Below are 17691 nucleotides of genomic sequence, written 5' to 3'. Positions count from 1 at the left end.
TATATAAACAGAACATGAAAGAGTAGCTGGGAAGAAAAACACTAGAAAACCTGAGGTTAGTCATATTTCTTATCAGATCCTGGAACAAACCAGCGAATGTTGGACAAGCAGTAAGCGAATCGAGACCAGCTTATTTTGGTTGTAGCAAGATCATAAACACCGCTACTACTGTCAAAGTTTGCATTTTTCCAAACATAAGCAGGCCAAACATCATCAGTAATGAAATAAATAGAATTGCTTTTGATGAACCCATCACCAAAAACCAACATCATCTCATCATCTAAAGAATACACTCTTGCCCATTCGGTTCCTTCAACATTCATCTTAAAAAACTTAAACAAGTATCTTCCCTCTTCATTCTCTGGATATTCGTTTTCTATGCTGACAATGATCACAACATCTCCTGAAGTCGTGATTGCTATTTTCTCCGTCCATTGTTCTCCATCTTCCGGATAATAGTTAAACCGATGATTCAGAAACCGGGTTTCGTGGATGATCTCATTCGGGAAATCATCAGAGAAATCAAGAATCTTGATGTAGTGAGACTGTGTGATAACAAAAAGTTTGTTGTATTTGTAAGCCATAGCTAAACAATCTGTGCCTTGAAGATGCCACCAAGATTCATTTCCCTTCTTGTAGGAGAACAAGTACATATCTTGGTAATTCCAACAAACCACAAAATCTTTCGTTTCCTCATCAATCCATAAAACAGCAGTCTTGATAAACCTGTTGATGATTGTCTCACGGTCATTAGGAGAGTGTTCTAGGAAGACTCCGCCATCGTCTTTTCTTCGGAATCTCACTTCACCTCCTCCTTGGAGTGATAGAGATGGAAGATTGATTTTCTCGCCGGTAAACACATTTATGATAGAAAAATCGATACGAGGAGACAACATTAGCAACCAGTTACCATAACTCGCAATGCAACGACACACGTGAAACTCGTTTCCGAGATCTCTGGTCTTGTAAGTTTTGTTTTCAAAAGGATCTAACAGCTTACAAGATCCCGAGACAGAAGACTTTTCCCGGAAAAGCATCAGCCACGGATACCTGTTTCTTGATCCCGCAACGCATGATTTCGAAACGGAGTACCAACTTGAACAAACGGTTCTTGCTCGATGAAAATCTGGAAAGCTCAAGCTCTCTAGAATCAATTGTATAGCATCGGAACACATCTCTGACCAGTCGACGACTCTAGGTTCCATCTTTTTATCCTCGCCTTGGCATAGAAGTAACCGAGTATCGCTATAATATGTTTAAACAGAGTCTGCAAGTTTGTTCTGATGGGTTTTCCGGTCTTCGGAGATCTTGTGCCACCTTGAGCCGTAGAATCGGTGGCGGCTAGACTTAGGGATTAAGTGATTTACATAATATAAAAAAAAAGGAGAGGCCCGTTAATATAAAACCTAAACCTAATTTCTTCCGTGTTCCTTACGAAAACTGTTAAGAAACATTAACTAATTAACGAGTCTTGCAAGATAAACCACGTGTTTTCTTCCTCTTTTAAAATAATGAGTCTCGAGATTAAACAAAAAGCAAATACGTAAGTATGAAAGGTTAATTCTCGCTCCAAGTAACATTTGATCGTGGAGTAATATTGTAATAAGAATCATTTGCTAAACAGAGTACCCTAAAGGGACAGCTTTAACAATATTATCTATGAATTGGGAATGATACACTGCAAAATATATAGTTAAAAAGGAAAATGTTTGTCTACAACAACTATGGTTTTTTTTTTTTTTTTGGACACCACCTACAACAACTATGTATTAACCCGTTTTCATGTGTCATCTATGCAAAGATAAAATCATAAAAATTGTGTATATATTTTGCTTAAAACTCAAACTTCACCAACCGACTATAAACCATGAATATATATACAAAACTCAAGTTAAACCTCGCAACAACAATAAATAAACAAAAATAGTCTACGTTGATCAAATACATAAAATATCCAAAGTGATCAACTTGGCTCTGCTTCAGCAACTGGTACAAAGACGTTAAGAGACAATCACCTACTTGTTTACTCCGTGTGATTTTACGTGTCTTGATGAAAATCATAACAACGCAAACCAAATAAAATATATATAGGATTGGTATGTGAATACACTCATTAATATTTGGGTTCTTGGAATATCAAAAGACTAATAACATATACTTTGTACACCTATTGTGAGATAGCCTGTATAGTTCATGAACAACCTCAGCCAGCAACAGTAGAAGTCAGCAGATAGATAAGATGAATTCAACCTTGCTCAAATTTTTGGATTTCCATTCTTTAAAAAAAAAATTAGCAAGTTCATTAGTAACGTGTTCCACTAGGAACATAATCTAATGTATCACGTAATCACGTTGAAAACTTCATATAGATTCTATGATTCTTGAAACTCATCCTTAAATGTAGGTAAGCAAGACATCAACTAATTAATATATATATATATATATATATATATATATATATATATTGGAAACTAAAAAGGAACTGTGGTTGATCCATCGTGATCAGATCCCTGGAACAAACCAGCGAATTTTGGACCAGTAATAGTAAGGTTGCGTCCATCTTATTTTGGTTGTTGCAAGATCAAAAGCACCGGAACTACTTTGAGGGTCTTGATTGGTCTGAGGCGGCCAAACATCATCAGCAAGGAAATAGATGACTCCTCCATCAATATCTTCTTTAGCTGATGCTGCTGATGCCAATGTGAACCCATCACCAAAAAGCAACATCTCTTTGCCCAAAGAATCTAGTCGTTCCCATTCTTCCGCTTGAGGATTCATCTTAAAGATATAGAACAAATGTTCCACTTCGTTACCAGAGCATTTTTTTAAGCTCAAAATGATTAGAATATCTCCTGAAGTCGTGATCGCTAATCTCGTCTTCCAAACGTATTCCCACAGTTGCGGATCATAGCGAAAGGGATGATTCAAATACGGGTTTGCTTCGGTGATCTCTTCCGGGATGTCACCAGAGTAATCAAGAATCTTGATGTGATGATCATAGGTATACACAAAGAGCTTTTGGTCCTTGTAAGCCATAGCTAAACACATTGTGCCTTCAAGGTGCCACCAAGAATCATCCCCTTTCTTGAATGAGAACAAGTACTGATCATTGTAAATCCAACAAACAACAAAATCCTTGGTCTTCTCATCAACCCACAAAACAGCCGTCTTGATGTACCTGTTGATGATCGTCTCACGATCTAACCAAGATTGTTCGAGGAATAACCCACCATCGTCTTTTCTTTGGAATCTCACTTCACATCGGAGTGACAGAGACGGAAGATTGATTCTCTCGATGGTAAACACGTTTAACAGGTAGAAATTGAGACTCGGATCCAGCATAAGTATCCAGTTACCGTAACTCGCAAGGCAACGGCTCTCGGATAATTTGTCTCCGAGATATCGTGTCCTGTAAGTCTTTCCTTCTGCAGGATTGTACAGCCTACAAGAATTTGTGTCAGACACCTTATTGAACAGCTTCTTGGACGGTTTCGAGACGCAAGACTTTTCCGGGAAAAGGATCAGCCATGGAGACCTATTCCGTGACCCTGCAACGCATGATTTCGAAACAGAGTACCATTTTGAACAAACGGTTCTTGCTCGATGAAAATCTGAAAAGCTTAAGATTTCGAGAATCAATTGAATGGCATCGGAACACATCTCCGACCAGTCCACGTCTCCCGCAGATGTCATCTTTTATTCTCTCTGATTCTCTCTAACTCTTAGCGCGTTTCATTTGCTACCAAGTTAGGCTGAAGCCTGCTTTTATATGTTTTAATAATTACTTTTCCTTTTGTAAATCGGAATAAACGATTTGTATGTTCGGTAGGATTGGGATTTTAATCTGCAACAAAAATAAATAAATAAAAATAGTCTAGCAAAACAATACTTGAATCAAATTATTTGAAAATATCCAAAGTCAACTTGGCTTTATCTAACTAGAATTTGGAACAAACCATGCAATTTTAATAGTTGTGTTCAATATTTTAGAGGATCGGTTGTAAGATTTATAACTTTTTTTATTAACCAAAGATTCATTAAACCACAAATTTCCCTAGAAACATCACGTTAATCCGCAAAATAAAGATACCTTAATACGAAAAATCAAGCTTACAACCATCACAATACTTAGAAATATATGTAAATCCACAGACAAAAGTAGCCCAAAAGAAACAACTGGGCAAGTTGGCTTTGCTGAATCTTTAGACTTAGACCAAATGAGAAACCAATCTCCTAAACAAAGCCTTTAAGCATATCCCGGAACAAACCAGAAACTCTCCGGGGACGAAAGTGAGTTAGGCATTACGATTGTACTTGTGGCAAGATCGAACACACCGCAATTACGTTCTGTACCTAAAACTGGCCAAAGATCATTACTGCGGAAACAGATTGAATCATTCTTGATACCCGAACCATCAATATCTTTGATAGGTGCTCTAATTGTGACCCCATGACCAAATATCAACATCTCACCACCGAGAGAATCTACTCGTTCCCAATTACAACTTCCCAAATTCATCTTATAGATGTAAAACAAAGGTTTATTTTCTAACCCTTTTAAGCTCACGACCATCAAAACCTCTCCAGAGTTCGTAACCGATATTCTCTGCTTCCAACCGCACTCCCCACGTTTTAAAACAGAGCGGAGGTCAAACAGATGGTTACGATACGGATTCCCTTGGACAATCTCATCAGGGGAATCACCAGATATATCAAAAACCTTGATGCTGTTATCTTTTGTGTACACATAAAGCTTGTAATCCTTATCAAACGCCATAGAAACACACTTTATACCTTGGAGACTCGACCATGAATCATCTCCTTTCTTGCATGTGAACAAATAGTGTTGTTTGACACTCCAAGCTACAACATAGTCCCCTGTTCTCTCATTTATCCAAAGACAAGCCTGTTTCTGGCAAGAGACCATGTCCGTACGCTCGATAAAAAGTTTCCACACAACTTGTTTGTCGGATCTCTCTTTTCCCAGAATAAATGTCTCCATCGATGGGAGATCGATTCTCTCGCGAGTGAACACGTTTACAAGATAGAAACCTAGACCAGAATCAACCATCAAGAACCAATTGCTGCAGCTAGCAAGTACATACCTTTCTGAAAACTCGGCTCCGGGATGTTGGATTATGTGGGACTTGTCTTCTCCCGGATCGAAGAATAAAATAGAGTCGGCGTTGAATAAGATTCGCCATGGATACAGAGGTCGCTTACAAGTTGTGGAAACTGTATACCAGTTCGAGCACACGGTTCTCGCTTGATGATAATCCTTACAGTTTAACCTTTCAAGTATTGATCGCAAAAGATCGTGACAAAGCTTTGACCAATCATAACGAGGTCTCGACATTTTCTTCTCTTCAAATCATTCCGATGGTTGTGATTTGTGATAGTTATATAATTTAGGGTTATCTTTTCAACAAAGGAAACCTAATGGGCTTTAAGCTCATACTAATGGGTTTTATATGGACTAATAAAGCCGGTAAATAAAACATGGTTAGGTTATATTACGTATCAAGTGTTGTTTGATATAAGTCGATGGTTGATACCAACACCTTTATCCGGAGCCAAACACAAATTTCATTGGAAAATTATGCTAAATTTTTATTAAAAACAAAAAAAAAGCTACAAAAATGCATGTTATACAATCAAAATACGTATTCAAATAGTTGATAGAACCAAAATCAGAGACTGAGGAGAGAATCTGACAGAGCTTATGAAGACTATGAATATCCTGGAACAAACCAGCAAATCTTCGAAGACAGATCTTCTAATCTTGTATGCCATGCGACTGTACTTGTGGCGAGATCGAACACACCGCAAATTGGTTGTCTCTTCATTGTAAGATCATTTTCAAACAAATGGTCATCATAAAGGAAACAGATCGAATCACTCTTGAGTCCTCCGCCACTAATATCTTTGACCGGTGCTCTTATTGTAACCCCATGGCCAAAAATCAACATTTCATCTCCCAAAGACTCTACTCTTTCCCAATCGCCAATCTCAAGATTCAGCTTGCAGATGCAAAACTTTCTATCTAACCCTTCTAAACTCAGAACGATTAGAACTTCTCCTGCTCTTGTGACTGCAAGTCTCAACTTATAAATCGTATCTATGAAGCGAAAAGGATGACTAAGATAAGCGTTTTCTTCCACGGTTTCTTTAGGACAATCTCCAGAAAAATCAAGAATGTTGATGTAATGATCAAAAGTATACACGTAGAGCTTGTTATCTCTATAAGCCATATCCTCGCACTGTGTGCATGTGATACTCCATCGCTTATCATCAACACCATTTCCTATTTTCTTGTGTGAGAAGATATAGAAATGTTTGATAGCCCAAGCAACGACGTAATCTCCATTTCTCCCGTTTACCCACAGAATCGCCGTTTTCTCAAACCTAAAATAGTTCCACGTCAAGAGAAACTTGGTGCCGTATAGCTCAAGGAAGTATTCAAACTCGTCATTTCTTGTGAATCTAAAAGGACGATCACCACGAAGCGATGATTCTAATGAAGGAAGATTGATCCTCTTTCGAGTAAACACGTTCAAAAGATAGAAATCTAGACTAGGATCTACGACTAGTATCCAATTCCCGTAACTAGCAAGACAATGGATATCGGATAAGTCGATTCCAAGAAGATTTTTTGAGTAGATCTTGTCTTGCACTGGATCAAACAAGACAGAGTTCTTACCTCGGAATACGATTCGCCATAGGTACAGAGGACATGTTCGGGATACGGCATACCAGTTTGAGCAAACGGTTCTTGCTCGATGAAAGTCCAAGCAACTCAAGCTTTGGAAGATCAATCGCAATAGATCAGGATAAAGCTTTGACCAACCATTATCATCTCTAGACATTTTCGTGTAGCATTTTCTGGAGGCGTGCACCTAACATTTTAGGGTTTTGTTCTTTTTTCCTAGTGTGAATATAAATCAAATCATCAATTCGGATATTCCGGTTATAGTTTTCATACCCGAACAAACCAAACCAATACTAAAAAAAAATAACAATCAAGTAAAACGATTTTATAATTAAAATGAATAAATAACCAATCTAACCCATACAATGGACTCAAATTTAGAGCTGTAGCAGTTTAACCGAGTTTGGCTCGGTGCCATAATCTGTAGCTGGTAAAGACACACCAAGATCCGCAATCCAAGACTCATCCCCTAATGGCTCCAAATGATCCGTTATTTTCCCTTCAAAACTGATCCTATAAATCCTGAAAAACTCCTTCAACCGTTTAATCATCAAAACATTTCCAGATACAGTAACACCGATGACCCCAACCCGGCTCCTCCCTGTTACATCATTACTAAAAGGATCATAATACATAAGGTGAAGCTGTCTCTGCGTCTGCTTATTGATTCATAAGGTGAAGCTGTCTCTGCCTCGCTTATCTAGGTTTCGCTCAACACATAGCCTCCCTTGGTATGACTCTAATGGCGGAAGATTAATTCTCTCGCGCGTGAAAATATTCAAAACATAGAATCTTGATCCAAAGTCGAATATTAAATTTGTTAAACCTACCTTCTTCGGGATTGAACAATTGATATGAACAGCCCCTTCTATCTTGGAAGGGAAGATATTCATCTACGGAGACATGTTTGTTAAACTGATTTGTTTACTTAACTCTGTACCAATCCTAAACGTTCCAAAACCAGTAGTAGAGCATCGGAGTTAAGCTCCGAACAGGTTTGCGTCGCCATGAGTACTAGTCAATTCTGTTTCTAAACTTGAGTTGTTGTTAATCGTAGGTCATCAAATTTATATACCGAAACTAAATATACACAGAGGAAATCTAGGAATTGGAAATTATCTTTACACGTAAAATATTTACTCGTATAAAATATTTGTTTTTTTTGAGTCCTATCCATAATCAAATTCTGTTATGTTAGCCTCTAGGCCTATTCTACATAACTTCTATAAATCCATTATTAGATTTATTTTTTTTAGTCACACAGAGTTACTTTCAAGTTTTTACAACTCATAAGCATCATCAAGTCAAACATTATACAAAGAAAAAAGAAAAATAAAAAAGAAAAAGGGTTTAGAAATTGGCAGGACTGTCATCGAGTTGCTTCTCATCTTCAATCTCAACCTCCAAAATCTCAGGGATCCTCTGTTTCATGTAGTTACCAATTCGAGCTAGAACCATTGCACGCGTGTGCCAAAACTTGCCTCTTAAGCTTATCGTAACGAATGGTCCGTCTAGTTCCACTAACTCTACTTGTCCTGTTATCCCAACCGACGAGTCGAACAGTTGCGCTAGCTGCCGTACGTAACCAAAACCAGAAACGTTGGTACACTTCGGTTTAATTGAATACCGGTTCTGAATCTATTACGTAACAATCTAGAATTGGGCAACCAACACGGTTAGAGAAAAAGAAGTTTACCTCGATGCGAGCTTCGGATAGTACCAAATGGATATTATCCTCCGTCAAATCCAGTGGCGGAAGCGAAACTCCTCCGCCGGAAACTGCTTCCGCCGTCGTTAGTGTTCTTGCTATTGGTTTCTCCGATAAGAACGTTCCTAGATACACAGGCTTTCTCATTCTAACATTGTTGAACCGTATAGCAAGTACGATACGGTTAGATACTGGATTCCAGATTTTGTGTGGTGGAAAACTCGGCGGAGCCGTACGGTGGTTGATCGGAAGAGCCACCAGTTCCATGGCCACTCTGTACCGCAAAAATCTGCTTAACTGGGTTAAAAGGAGTTGTGGTTTCTGATAATGTTGATGGTGACGTGTCAATATATCAATCGTCCGTTTACGTTTTTTCTGATAAATGGGCTTAAGGATTACGAAATATTATGGGCTTCTCAGTAATTGTTAATAGGCCCATAAGATCATGCAATCATTAACATTTAGGAAAAAAGTTTTTTACAATTTTATTTGACAAATTCTCTCACATGTAATGTAATACAAACAAGAAAGAAAGAAAAAAATTGTAATGATGTCAAATATAACTTGAGGATTACGTTAAGAGTTTTGACCAAGAGAATAGTTAGACATATGTATTAATCACCAAGAAATAAAGAATGGTGATATAATAAGATCTCTTTAGATATCGTACCCCAAAGACAAAAAAAAAGGAAGAAGAAAAAGATCTATAGTAGATACAAATACAGTGTTATTGAAATGTTGGAGTCTTTAACAAGTGACAAGTCACATGGTTACAATTTACAAATGGCATAGTGGAAAAAAAAAAGAAAGGGATTTGAGGTGGCATGGACATGTGTAGGGTTTCGTTATCCACCATATATATATATATATATATATATTTCACACGCTTGTGGGTCTTACAAAGAGACGTACGAATTCGTATATATATATATATATGGTGTATACGTGAATCTGTATATAACCATTATATATTCGTGTATTCTTTATATATACTATAATATATCTCATTGGTAATTCCAGTTAAGTTCCGAATAGAGAGATCTAAGTTCTGATATATATACTATTTCGTCGTGCTTCACATAATGTCATTAAAAACCTTACACTGCGAATGACTTTGCAGATAGAGAATGGAGCAAGCTAACAAGAATATGGTTATATGAATACGATGTTGTGTTACAAATATTGCACAATTCATGGTAAATGATCAGATGCATCTTGCATGGATCAACCATTCTATATATTTCGAATACAATAAAAAAACAAAGCATATCCGTTTTATATATTGATGATGTATTGCTATAATAATTGTTTTTTCTATTAATTTATATTTTATTATATGGATTATCTAAATATATACGTACGTAAGATTGTGTTGATTACATATGTACATCATATCATCTAAACAATTAATATATACAATTTTCTTCTCAATTTTTACTAGAAAAATCGCACTACTTGTTTATTGTATGATTGTATATATATATTATGAAGCGTAATAAGAAAACAAGTGGGTCATAAAATATAATTCTAAAACAATTAAAATCTTAACTTATTGACGCCTGTTGAGTCAAAGCTTGGCAGATCTAATCTCTGAGAGGCTTCTAAGCAACTTCGAATCAGATGTTCTAAGATAACCCTCAGTCACTTGATTAATCATATATTGCTTCTTCTAACTAACATTTAACATAATTTATTGTTTTTTTTTAACGTCTTTGTATTATTGGTATTATTCTATTCCTATTTTAAATATAACGCTGCGTAATCGTTGGACTCTTGTAGTGAAAACAAGTTTTGTCTAATGAGCTTTCTTGCTTGAGATTCGATAACATTTAAGTGTTATCTTGGGATTGATGCTTATCTGTGACTAATTTTTATTACTTTAATACTTGAACTTATGACTCCGTTACAATACAAAAGTTATTGTATCTAAGATATTATTCTAGACATGCAATTCAAATTTCTCAAAAATATACAAAATAACTCGATCTTGTAAATACGACGCGTTATTCTTTCCTTTTCTTTGGTTCATTGAGTAATTTGATTAACTAATTAACACCAATACAACAATGGTTTAAGTATGTGTTTGATACAAATGGTGTATATAAAGAGAATAAGGACATTTTGTATGAGCTTCTTCTACTACTAAACGACGATGACAAGAATATCACGGGTCTTTTGAAAGATTCTAACAGATATATACGTTTTCATAGTTATCTTATATCAGAACCGATGTATATAATAATAATTAAAAGTTTGGACGAACTAAAATTTTGTTAGGAAAAGCAAATGATTTTACATCCAAAGAATATTATAAAGCCTAACTTGTTGAAGTGGCCAAATCAATTAAAAAGAAGCAGAATATAATATTATTTGGTTTTCTTATACTATATGTTTAGAGAAAAGGAGAGGAGAAGAGTAAGAGCAGCTTGACCAGTGTAAGCATAGAGATTAGAGAGTAGCTTAGCTTTCCCTAGAGTGCTTATCTTCTCATATTGGCCGAACATTTTAAATAATGTCAAATGTGATCACCTAACTGACTTTATTGGATATACATGATATAGGTTATAGTGGCTATGGACCAACTCACAAAAAGAGATAAAATCTTATTGTGATCACATGACCAAAATCCACAAAAGAAAATGCACAAATACTTCATATCCAACTAGTATCACGCAAATGTTAAAGTAACCACTATTGTTAACTGTTTCATATTTCATTTAGAAAATAAAAATAAAAAAAAATTGCCACCTTTAATTTATGTTCTAACCAGTGGGGGGAATCTAACAACTATAATGTAAAATGTTATTTACTTACACCAAAATGTTATATTTTGGGGTCCCCTGGAGAGTAAAAGGCCCTTTTGTTGTTCTTATAATTTTAATCATTGCGTGTCAAGCAACATGAACCTCCTCCTAATGTGTTTTATATTATATTATTTAGTGTTTATCACGTTCTAAATTTTGAATTCGAAACAAACAAAAGCTTTAATGTAATTTTATGTTTTAAGCTTTTGGTTTTCAGTAAGTTTTATGGTTATTACACGATTAGCTAGTGCCGTGGTCTCTTATAGTTCAACTTCGCTATATAAAAGTTTTCACAATTAATATACAGAGATCAAAGAAAAATAGTAAAATACATATGTGCGTAGTTCAGTGCTTTCGTTGACAATATAAAAAGTACAAGCAATTCAACATCAGACGGTGATGATCTGATGATCGAGTCTCTTTCGTTGAACAGTTTTTTACTTTTCCACGATCGTCCCGTTGGATCCATATTCCCCAGTCACATCATGTTGTCCTTAAATAGTTGATCTGGCAGCGTATCAAGCAATTATGGAGAATTAAAGAATTTAAAGCACATATTTTGGATTCATAGTTTCCATTTTTTAATTTAATTCAAACCAATATTATGAAAAATACCTATTCTTTTTTTTTTATATAGAAAAATGGCATTTCAAATAAAATAAAGAAAATATACATCTAGAAGACTACTAAATTTTTGATCAAGTTGTTTTCTTCTGATATTAAATGATGTGATTTTAAACCCACAAAAAAAAAAATATGAGTTAATGGTTGCACCATTGAATTTGACTTTAACTGCATTCTCACGTTGCAGTTTATATGGAAATGTTTTAGTAAAGTTTTATGGTGATGAATCAGCTGCTGGATGGTTTTAACTTTATATGTGTGATTCATAATGACACAAAAAATCCAAAGGTACTAATTCTACGTACATAACATTCCTTCTTTTTAGATTCTATGGAAAATGTAGGAACTCAGGAAGATATATATATATATATATATATATATATATATATATATATATATGTATGTTCTCGTAATAAAAGTTATTTAGTTGATCGTAATAACTATTGACCTAAGAGATAGAACATGTAATATATATACAGTGAGTTCATGAATGGATCAAAGCAATATATATAATACCTAATGCTTCGTCAAAACTTGTCGATTTAGACTAATCAGACAATAGATGTATAGAGTTTGGAGATATCCATCACCTAGATGATATTTCATTTTAAACAAAATTTTAATATGATAGCTGCTCGAACTTTGAATTTATAAGAATTTAAATGGAAAAATTTACTTAAAAAAATTAGGATGGCTAAAAACAATGTATTTAGGAAACTAAAAATTTAAATAATTCAAAAGAAAATTAAAATTTTTACATTAAGTCTCATCTCAAATTCTTACTAACCCCCTAAGTTTGAGAAAAAAAAATATTATGAAGTATAATCCGGTCTAAATAATCAGAACCTAGGCTGTCTCAATCGATAAATCTTCAAAAGCAATTTTTGAGTAAAAGATTTTGGGGAGAAGAAAAACAAAATTCTCTTACTTTCCCCTTAGCCTAAAAAAGTTTGCCACTTTCTTCTTACTTTATTTTTCCCCCACAATCCTTTTCAATTAGAAAATTGATGTTCTTGGCACTGAAGAAAATGGCCAAAAAAAAAAAAGCAAGAAAAAAAGCTGAAAAAACCCACAAGGCACACAAGCTTCTCACTATAAGAAAGAGAGAGAGAGAGAGAGAAACAATCCACACAGTAGAGAGAGAAGGCATGCCTTGTCGGCCATTAGAACTTCAAGCCAAAGCAAAAATAAAAACTTACTTATCCTTTTTCCCATAATCAATTTAAATCCTTATTGGAATATACACTAATCGATTCTCATCACTATCTCCCTCTCTCTCTTTCTCTTCACTTTTTCTTTCCTTTTCTGAGTTTCTCTCTTTTTAAATTCTTGGGATTGTTGTGGAGGTTTAAAAAGTTATTGGATTTGTAAAGTTCCTTTTTTATAACCTTTTGGGTTTCTGATTCTGCTTGATTCCAGATCAAAGCCATGATCTTTGTTGATTCCATAACAGTATATTTTTGATTTCTTACTATCAAATCACTTTGAGGAATCGAGAAGAGAAAGTTTTGTGATACTCTCATTTGTCCCTACAAGTGCACAGAGTAAGAAATCTTAAAGCTTTGACATTTAAATGACTAATCTTCTTTTCATTTGCTGATTAGTTTATTTGAAATATTTAGTTCATTTCGTAAAGGTTCCATTTTTCTTTGTCGCAGCTTTTACTGCCGAGGAGATTTTATTGGTTTTGACCTCTGCTTGGTGGTTTTGTCCCATGGATTCACATTGGTACGCTTCTCGTATTCGTTCTCTGATTATTCCCGTTCGTCTAAAGTTACTGAAAGTTTTTGTTTTTGAGCTGGTAAATTTGAATACTTCAAACCTTTTGGTACTTTCTTCAGATCTATATTCATAAAGAATCATAGATCTAATGCTAGGGTTTAGTCCTTGTGTTGCTCGAATCTCTGAGTTTTGCATTTTAGCGTCTCTGTTAAATTGAAAATATTTGATTTTTTTTTTTACTTTGGTGTGAAGAAAATGTGAATCTCTCTACTTTGCAGGTGTTGAGAATTATTATTGATACAAGAATGAAGTTGAGAGGATCAATGGGTTGGTGGATCTTTGAGTTTAAGACAGAATGGAAATCAATGTTTGTTGGAGTTTTGTTATCCTTGACGCTTCTGGTTTGGCCTTCAGAGAGTTTAAGCAGCGATGGTCAGTTTCTCTTGGAGTTGAAGAACAGAGGACTTCAAGATCCGTTGAACCGTTTGCACAATTGGAACGACGTTGATGAGACGCCGTGTAATTGGATAGGTGTAAATTGCAGCTCACAGGGAAGTAGTAATAGTAATCTGGTGGTGACATCTCTTGATTTGAATTCTATGAATCTCTCTGGGATATTAATCCCGAGCATTGGCGGCTTAGTTAACTTGGTTTATCTTAATCTCGCGTATAATGAGTTCACTGGAGATATTCCTCGGGATATTGGAAACTGTTCGAAGCTGGAGGTTATGTTTTTGAATAATAACCAGTTCGGTGGTTCTATTCCAGTGGAGATTAGGAAGTTATCACAGTTGAGAAGCTTAAACATTTGCAATAACAAGCTTTCTGGTCCCTTGCCGGAAGAAATTGGTGATTTATACAACTTGGAGGAGCTTGTGGCTTATACTAACAACTTGACTGGTCCATTACCTCGTTCTATAGGAAATCTCATCAAGTTGACGACCTTTCGAGCGGGGCAGAACGACTTCTCTGGGAATATACCTGCTGAAATCGGTAAATGCCTTAGCTTGAAGTTGCTTGGTCTTGCTCAGAATCTCATTTCTGGAGAGCTTCCTAAAGAAATTGGGATGCTAGTTAAACTTCAGGAGGTGATTCTGTGGCAGAACAAGTTTTCCGGGTCAATTCCGAAAGAGATTGGACAGTTAACACGTCTTGAGATTCTAGCTTTATACGATAACTCATTGGTCGGGCCAATACCAGCAGAGATCGGTAAGATGAAGTCCTTGAAGAAGCTCTATCTGTACCAAAACCAGTTGAATGGGACAATCCCAAAGGAGCTCGGAAATCTTTCCAACGTAATGGAAATTGATTTCTCTGAGAATATGTTGACCGGTGAGATTCCAGTTGAGCTGAGCAAGATCAGTGAGTTGAGGCTATTGTATTTGTTTCAGAACAAGTTAACTGGAATCATACCAAATGAGCTCAGTAGGTTGACAAATTTGGGGAAACTCGATCTCTCCATCAATTCCTTAACCGGTCCTATTCCACCGGGTTTCCAGAATCTTACTTCTATGCGTCAACTTCAGCTTTTTCACAATTCCCTCAGCGGTGTAATCCCTCAAGGTCTTGGTTTGTACAGTCCTCTATGGGTTGTTGACTTCTCAGAAAACCAACTTTCAGGGAAAATACCGCCTTTTATCTGTCAACAATCTAATCTCATTCTGTTGAATCTCGGGTCTAACCGGATATTTGGAAACATTCCACCAGGTGTGTTGAGATGCAAATCGCTGCTTCAGCTTCGTGTTGTTGGAAACCGACTCACGGGTCAGTTCCCAACTGAGTTATGTAAGCTTGTCAACCTTTCTGCTATAGAGTTGGATCAAAACCGGTTTAGTGGACCACTACCTCCTGAAATAGGCACTTGCCAGAAGCTGCAAAGACTTCATCTTGCAGCTAATCAGTTTTCCTCAAATCTACCCAAAGAAATTGGTAAACTCTCCAACTTGGTAACGTTTAACGTTTCTACAAACTCTCTCACCGGACCAATCCCCTCTGAAATAGCCAACTGTAAGATGCTTCAACGACTCGACTTGAGCCGGAACAGTTTTATCGGTTCCTTACCTTGCGAGCTTGGAAGCCTTCGTCAGCTCGAGATACTCCGACTCTCAGAAAATAGATTCTCTGGCAACATACCATTTACCATCGGAAACCTTACGCATCTAACTGAGCTACAGATGGGAGGAAACTTGTTTTCAGGAAGTATACCTCCTCAACTTGGTTTACTCTCGAGTCTGCAGATTGCAATGAACCTGAGCTACAATAGTTTCAGTGGTGAAATACCTCCCGAGCTGGGTAATCTTTATCTGCTAATGTACCTTTCTCTGAACAACAACCATCTGAGCGGCGAAATCCCGACCACATTCGAGAACTTATCCAGTTTACTCGGCTGCAACTTTTCCTACAACAACCTCACGGGACCACTGCCGCATAAACCGCTGTTTCAAAACATGACTCTAACCAGTTTTCTCGGAAACAGAGGACTATGTGGCGGCCATTTGAGAAGCTGTGACCGTAACCAGTCCTCATGGCCTAACCTTTCATCTATAAAAAGGGGTTCTGCTCGTCGGGGGAGAATCATCATCATTGTTTCTTCAGTCATTGGCGGTATCTCTCTTTTACTCATAGCTATTATTGTTCATTTCCTAAGAAATCCCTTGGAAAAGGCTCCTTATGTTCACAACAAGGAACCTTTTTTTCAAGAATCCGACATTTACTTTGTCCCGAAAGAACGATTCACTGTCAAAGACATATTGGAAGCAACAAAAGGCTTCCATGATAGCTACGTTGTCGGTAAAGGCGCTTGTGGAACGGTTTACAAAGCGGTTATGCCTTCGGGTAAAACCATAGCAGTTAAAAAACTCGAATCCAACAGAGAAGGAAACAACAACAATACGGATAACAGTTTTCGCGCTGAGATTCTAACTCTAGGCAAAATCCGTCACAGAAACATTGTCAGGCTCTACAGTTTCTGTTACCATCAAGCATCAAACTCGAACCTCTTGCTCTACGAATACATGTCACGGGGAAGCCTCGGCGAGTTACTTCACGGTGGGAAATCACACAGCATGGATTGGCCAACTCGGTTTGCTATCGCCCTCGGTGCAGCTGAAGGTCTTGCTTACTTGCATCATGATTGTAAACCGAGAATCATTCACCGCGACATCAAATCTAATAACATTCTTCTCGATGAGAATTTTGAAGCTCATGTTGGAGATTTCGGGTTGGCTAAAGTCATCGACATGCCACAGTCGAAATCCGTCTCAGCGGTCGCTGGATCCTACGGCTACATCGCCCCGGGTATGTCAAACAAAATCGACTAAAAAATTGAGCTAGATTATGATTTTACCGAACTTAAATCTTACCGTTTGTTTTTGTAACCGTTCTTTTTGCAGAGTATGCATACACTATGAAAGTAACAGAGAAATGCGATATCTACAGCTTCGGAGTTGTTCTTCTTGAATTGTTAACCGGGAAAGCTCCGGTTCAGCCGCTGGAGCAAGGCGGAGATCTTGCGACGTGGACAAGAAACCATATCAGAGATCATTCGTTAACATCTGAAATCCTTGATCCTTATCTAACAAAGGTAGAGGACGATGTGATTCTCAATCACATGATCACAGTGACTAAAATTGCTGTCCTCTGTACAAAATCTTCGCCTTCGGATCGACCGACGATGAGAGAAGTTGTGTTGATGCTTATAGAGTCCGGAGAACGTGCCGGAAAAGTAATCGTGTCTACCACGTGCGGTGATTTACCTCCACCGGCGCCGCCGTGAAAAGAAAGAGTCGTTTCTTAACTTACTTATTTTTGTGAAATTGGTTATGTATAGATTAATATGATTTGTATAGTCATTATAGAAAAAGAAAGAGCTCATTTGAGAAAAGTGCAACATATAAAACTGTTGATTGAAATAAAAGTAGAAATTTTTGATATTAACACAAAATGATATTAATAAAAATATGGGAAATATATAAAAGTAGAAGAAAAAAGTATTGAGCAAGAATATTTTGATGATGTCAAAAAAAAAAAAACAAGAATATTTGGGTAAATAATAATAATAACTAAATGGAATATTTTACTACCTAAAATAGAAAAAATAATAATGGAAAGAATACAATTGTGTT

At 36.4% G+C, this 17691-nt stretch overlaps 6 protein-coding genes across 6 annotated transcripts; 1 reads left to right on the top strand and 5 right to left on the bottom strand.

Moving 5' to 3' along the window:
* Positions 1–56: 56 nt before the first annotated feature.
* LOC17887994 (putative F-box protein At2g33200) lies at positions 57–1205 on the bottom strand. Its single transcript, XM_006295538.1, has one exon. It carries the CDS (start codon positions 1203–1205, stop codon positions 57–59), a length of 1149 nt encoding a protein of 382 aa, XP_006295600.1.
* A 1297-nt stretch (positions 1206–2502) lies between these two features.
* Positions 2503–3693, bottom strand: LOC17889268 (putative F-box protein At2g33200). The gene has a single exon (XM_006296316.1). It carries the CDS (start codon positions 3691–3693, stop codon positions 2503–2505), a length of 1191 nt encoding a protein of 396 aa, XP_006296378.1.
* Positions 3694–4014: 321 nt separating this feature from the next.
* On the bottom strand, positions 4015–5365 carry LOC17889396 (putative F-box protein At2g33200). The gene has a single exon (XM_006294393.2). The coding sequence runs from the start codon at positions 5354–5356 to the stop codon at positions 4247–4249; it is 1110 nt and encodes a 369-aa protein (XP_006294455.1). The 5' UTR covers positions 5357–5365; the 3' UTR covers positions 4015–4246.
* A 275-nt stretch (positions 5366–5640) lies between these two features.
* Positions 5641–6866, bottom strand: LOC17889671 (putative F-box protein At2g33190). The gene has a single exon (XM_006296167.2). The coding sequence runs from the start codon at positions 6864–6866 to the stop codon at positions 5730–5732; it is 1137 nt and encodes a 378-aa protein (XP_006296229.1). The 3' UTR covers positions 5641–5729.
* A 1064-nt stretch (positions 6867–7930) lies between these two features.
* On the bottom strand, positions 7931–8727 carry LOC17888582. The gene is made up of 2 exons (XM_006295063.2): positions 8406–8727; positions 7931–8281 (listed from the first exon to the last, which is right to left on the bottom strand). Exons 1-2 carry the CDS (start codon positions 8682–8684, stop codon positions 8060–8062), a joined length of 501 nt encoding a protein of 166 aa, XP_006295125.1. The 5' UTR covers positions 8685–8727; the 3' UTR covers positions 7931–8059.
* Positions 8728–12926: 4199 nt separating this feature from the next.
* On the top strand, positions 12927–17504 carry LOC17887683 (probable leucine-rich repeat receptor-like protein kinase At2g33170). The gene is made up of 4 exons (XM_006293525.2): positions 12927–13389; positions 13504–13573; positions 13846–16864; positions 16960–17504. Exons 3-4 carry the CDS (start codon positions 13873–13875, stop codon positions 17340–17342), a joined length of 3375 nt encoding a protein of 1124 aa, XP_006293587.1. The 5' UTR covers positions 12927–13389; positions 13504–13573; positions 13846–13872; the 3' UTR covers positions 17343–17504.
* Positions 17505–17691: the final 187 nt, after the last annotated feature.

Source organism: Capsella rubella, unplaced genomic scaffold, assembly GCF_000375325.1.
Source record: "Capsella rubella cultivar Monte Gargano unplaced genomic scaffold, Caprub1_0 scaffold_4, whole genome shotgun sequence".
NCBI lineage: Eukaryota > Viridiplantae > Streptophyta > Magnoliopsida > Brassicales > Brassicaceae > Capsella > Capsella rubella.
Note: the sequence above shows the minus strand (reverse complement) of the source record. Positions and strands in the feature narration are given on the sequence as shown.

Excerpts from the sequence above, each read along its gene's own strand:
- LOC17889671 (XM_006296167.2), bottom strand. The coding sequence starts at position 6,866 with ATGTCTAGAGATGATAATGGTTGGTCAAAGCTTTATCCTGATCTATTG.
- LOC17889396 (XM_006294393.2), bottom strand. The coding sequence starts at position 5,356 with ATGTCGAGACCTCGTTATGATTGGTCAAAGCTTTGTCACGATCTTTTG.
- LOC17888582 (XM_006295063.2), bottom strand. The coding sequence starts at position 8,684 with ATGGAACTGGTGGCTCTTCCGATCAACCACCGTACGGCTCCGCCGAGT. Across the intron at positions 8,282-8,405 it reads TATCCGAAGCTCGCATCGAG|CTAGCGCAACTGTTCGACTC; the intron begins GTAAACTTCTTT and ends TACGTACGGCAG.
- LOC17887683 (XM_006293525.2), top strand. The coding sequence starts at position 13,873 with ATGAAGTTGAGAGGATCAATGGGTTGGTGGATCTTTGAGTTTAAGACA. Across the intron at positions 16,865-16,959 it reads CTACGGCTACATCGCCCCGG|AGTATGCATACACTATGAAA; the intron begins GTATGTCAAACA and ends TTCTTTTTGCAG.
- LOC17887994 (XM_006295538.1), bottom strand. The coding sequence starts at position 1,205 with ATGGAACCTAGAGTCGTCGACTGGTCAGAGATGTGTTCCGATGCTATA.
- LOC17889268 (XM_006296316.1), bottom strand. The coding sequence starts at position 3,693 with ATGACATCTGCGGGAGACGTGGACTGGTCGGAGATGTGTTCCGATGCC.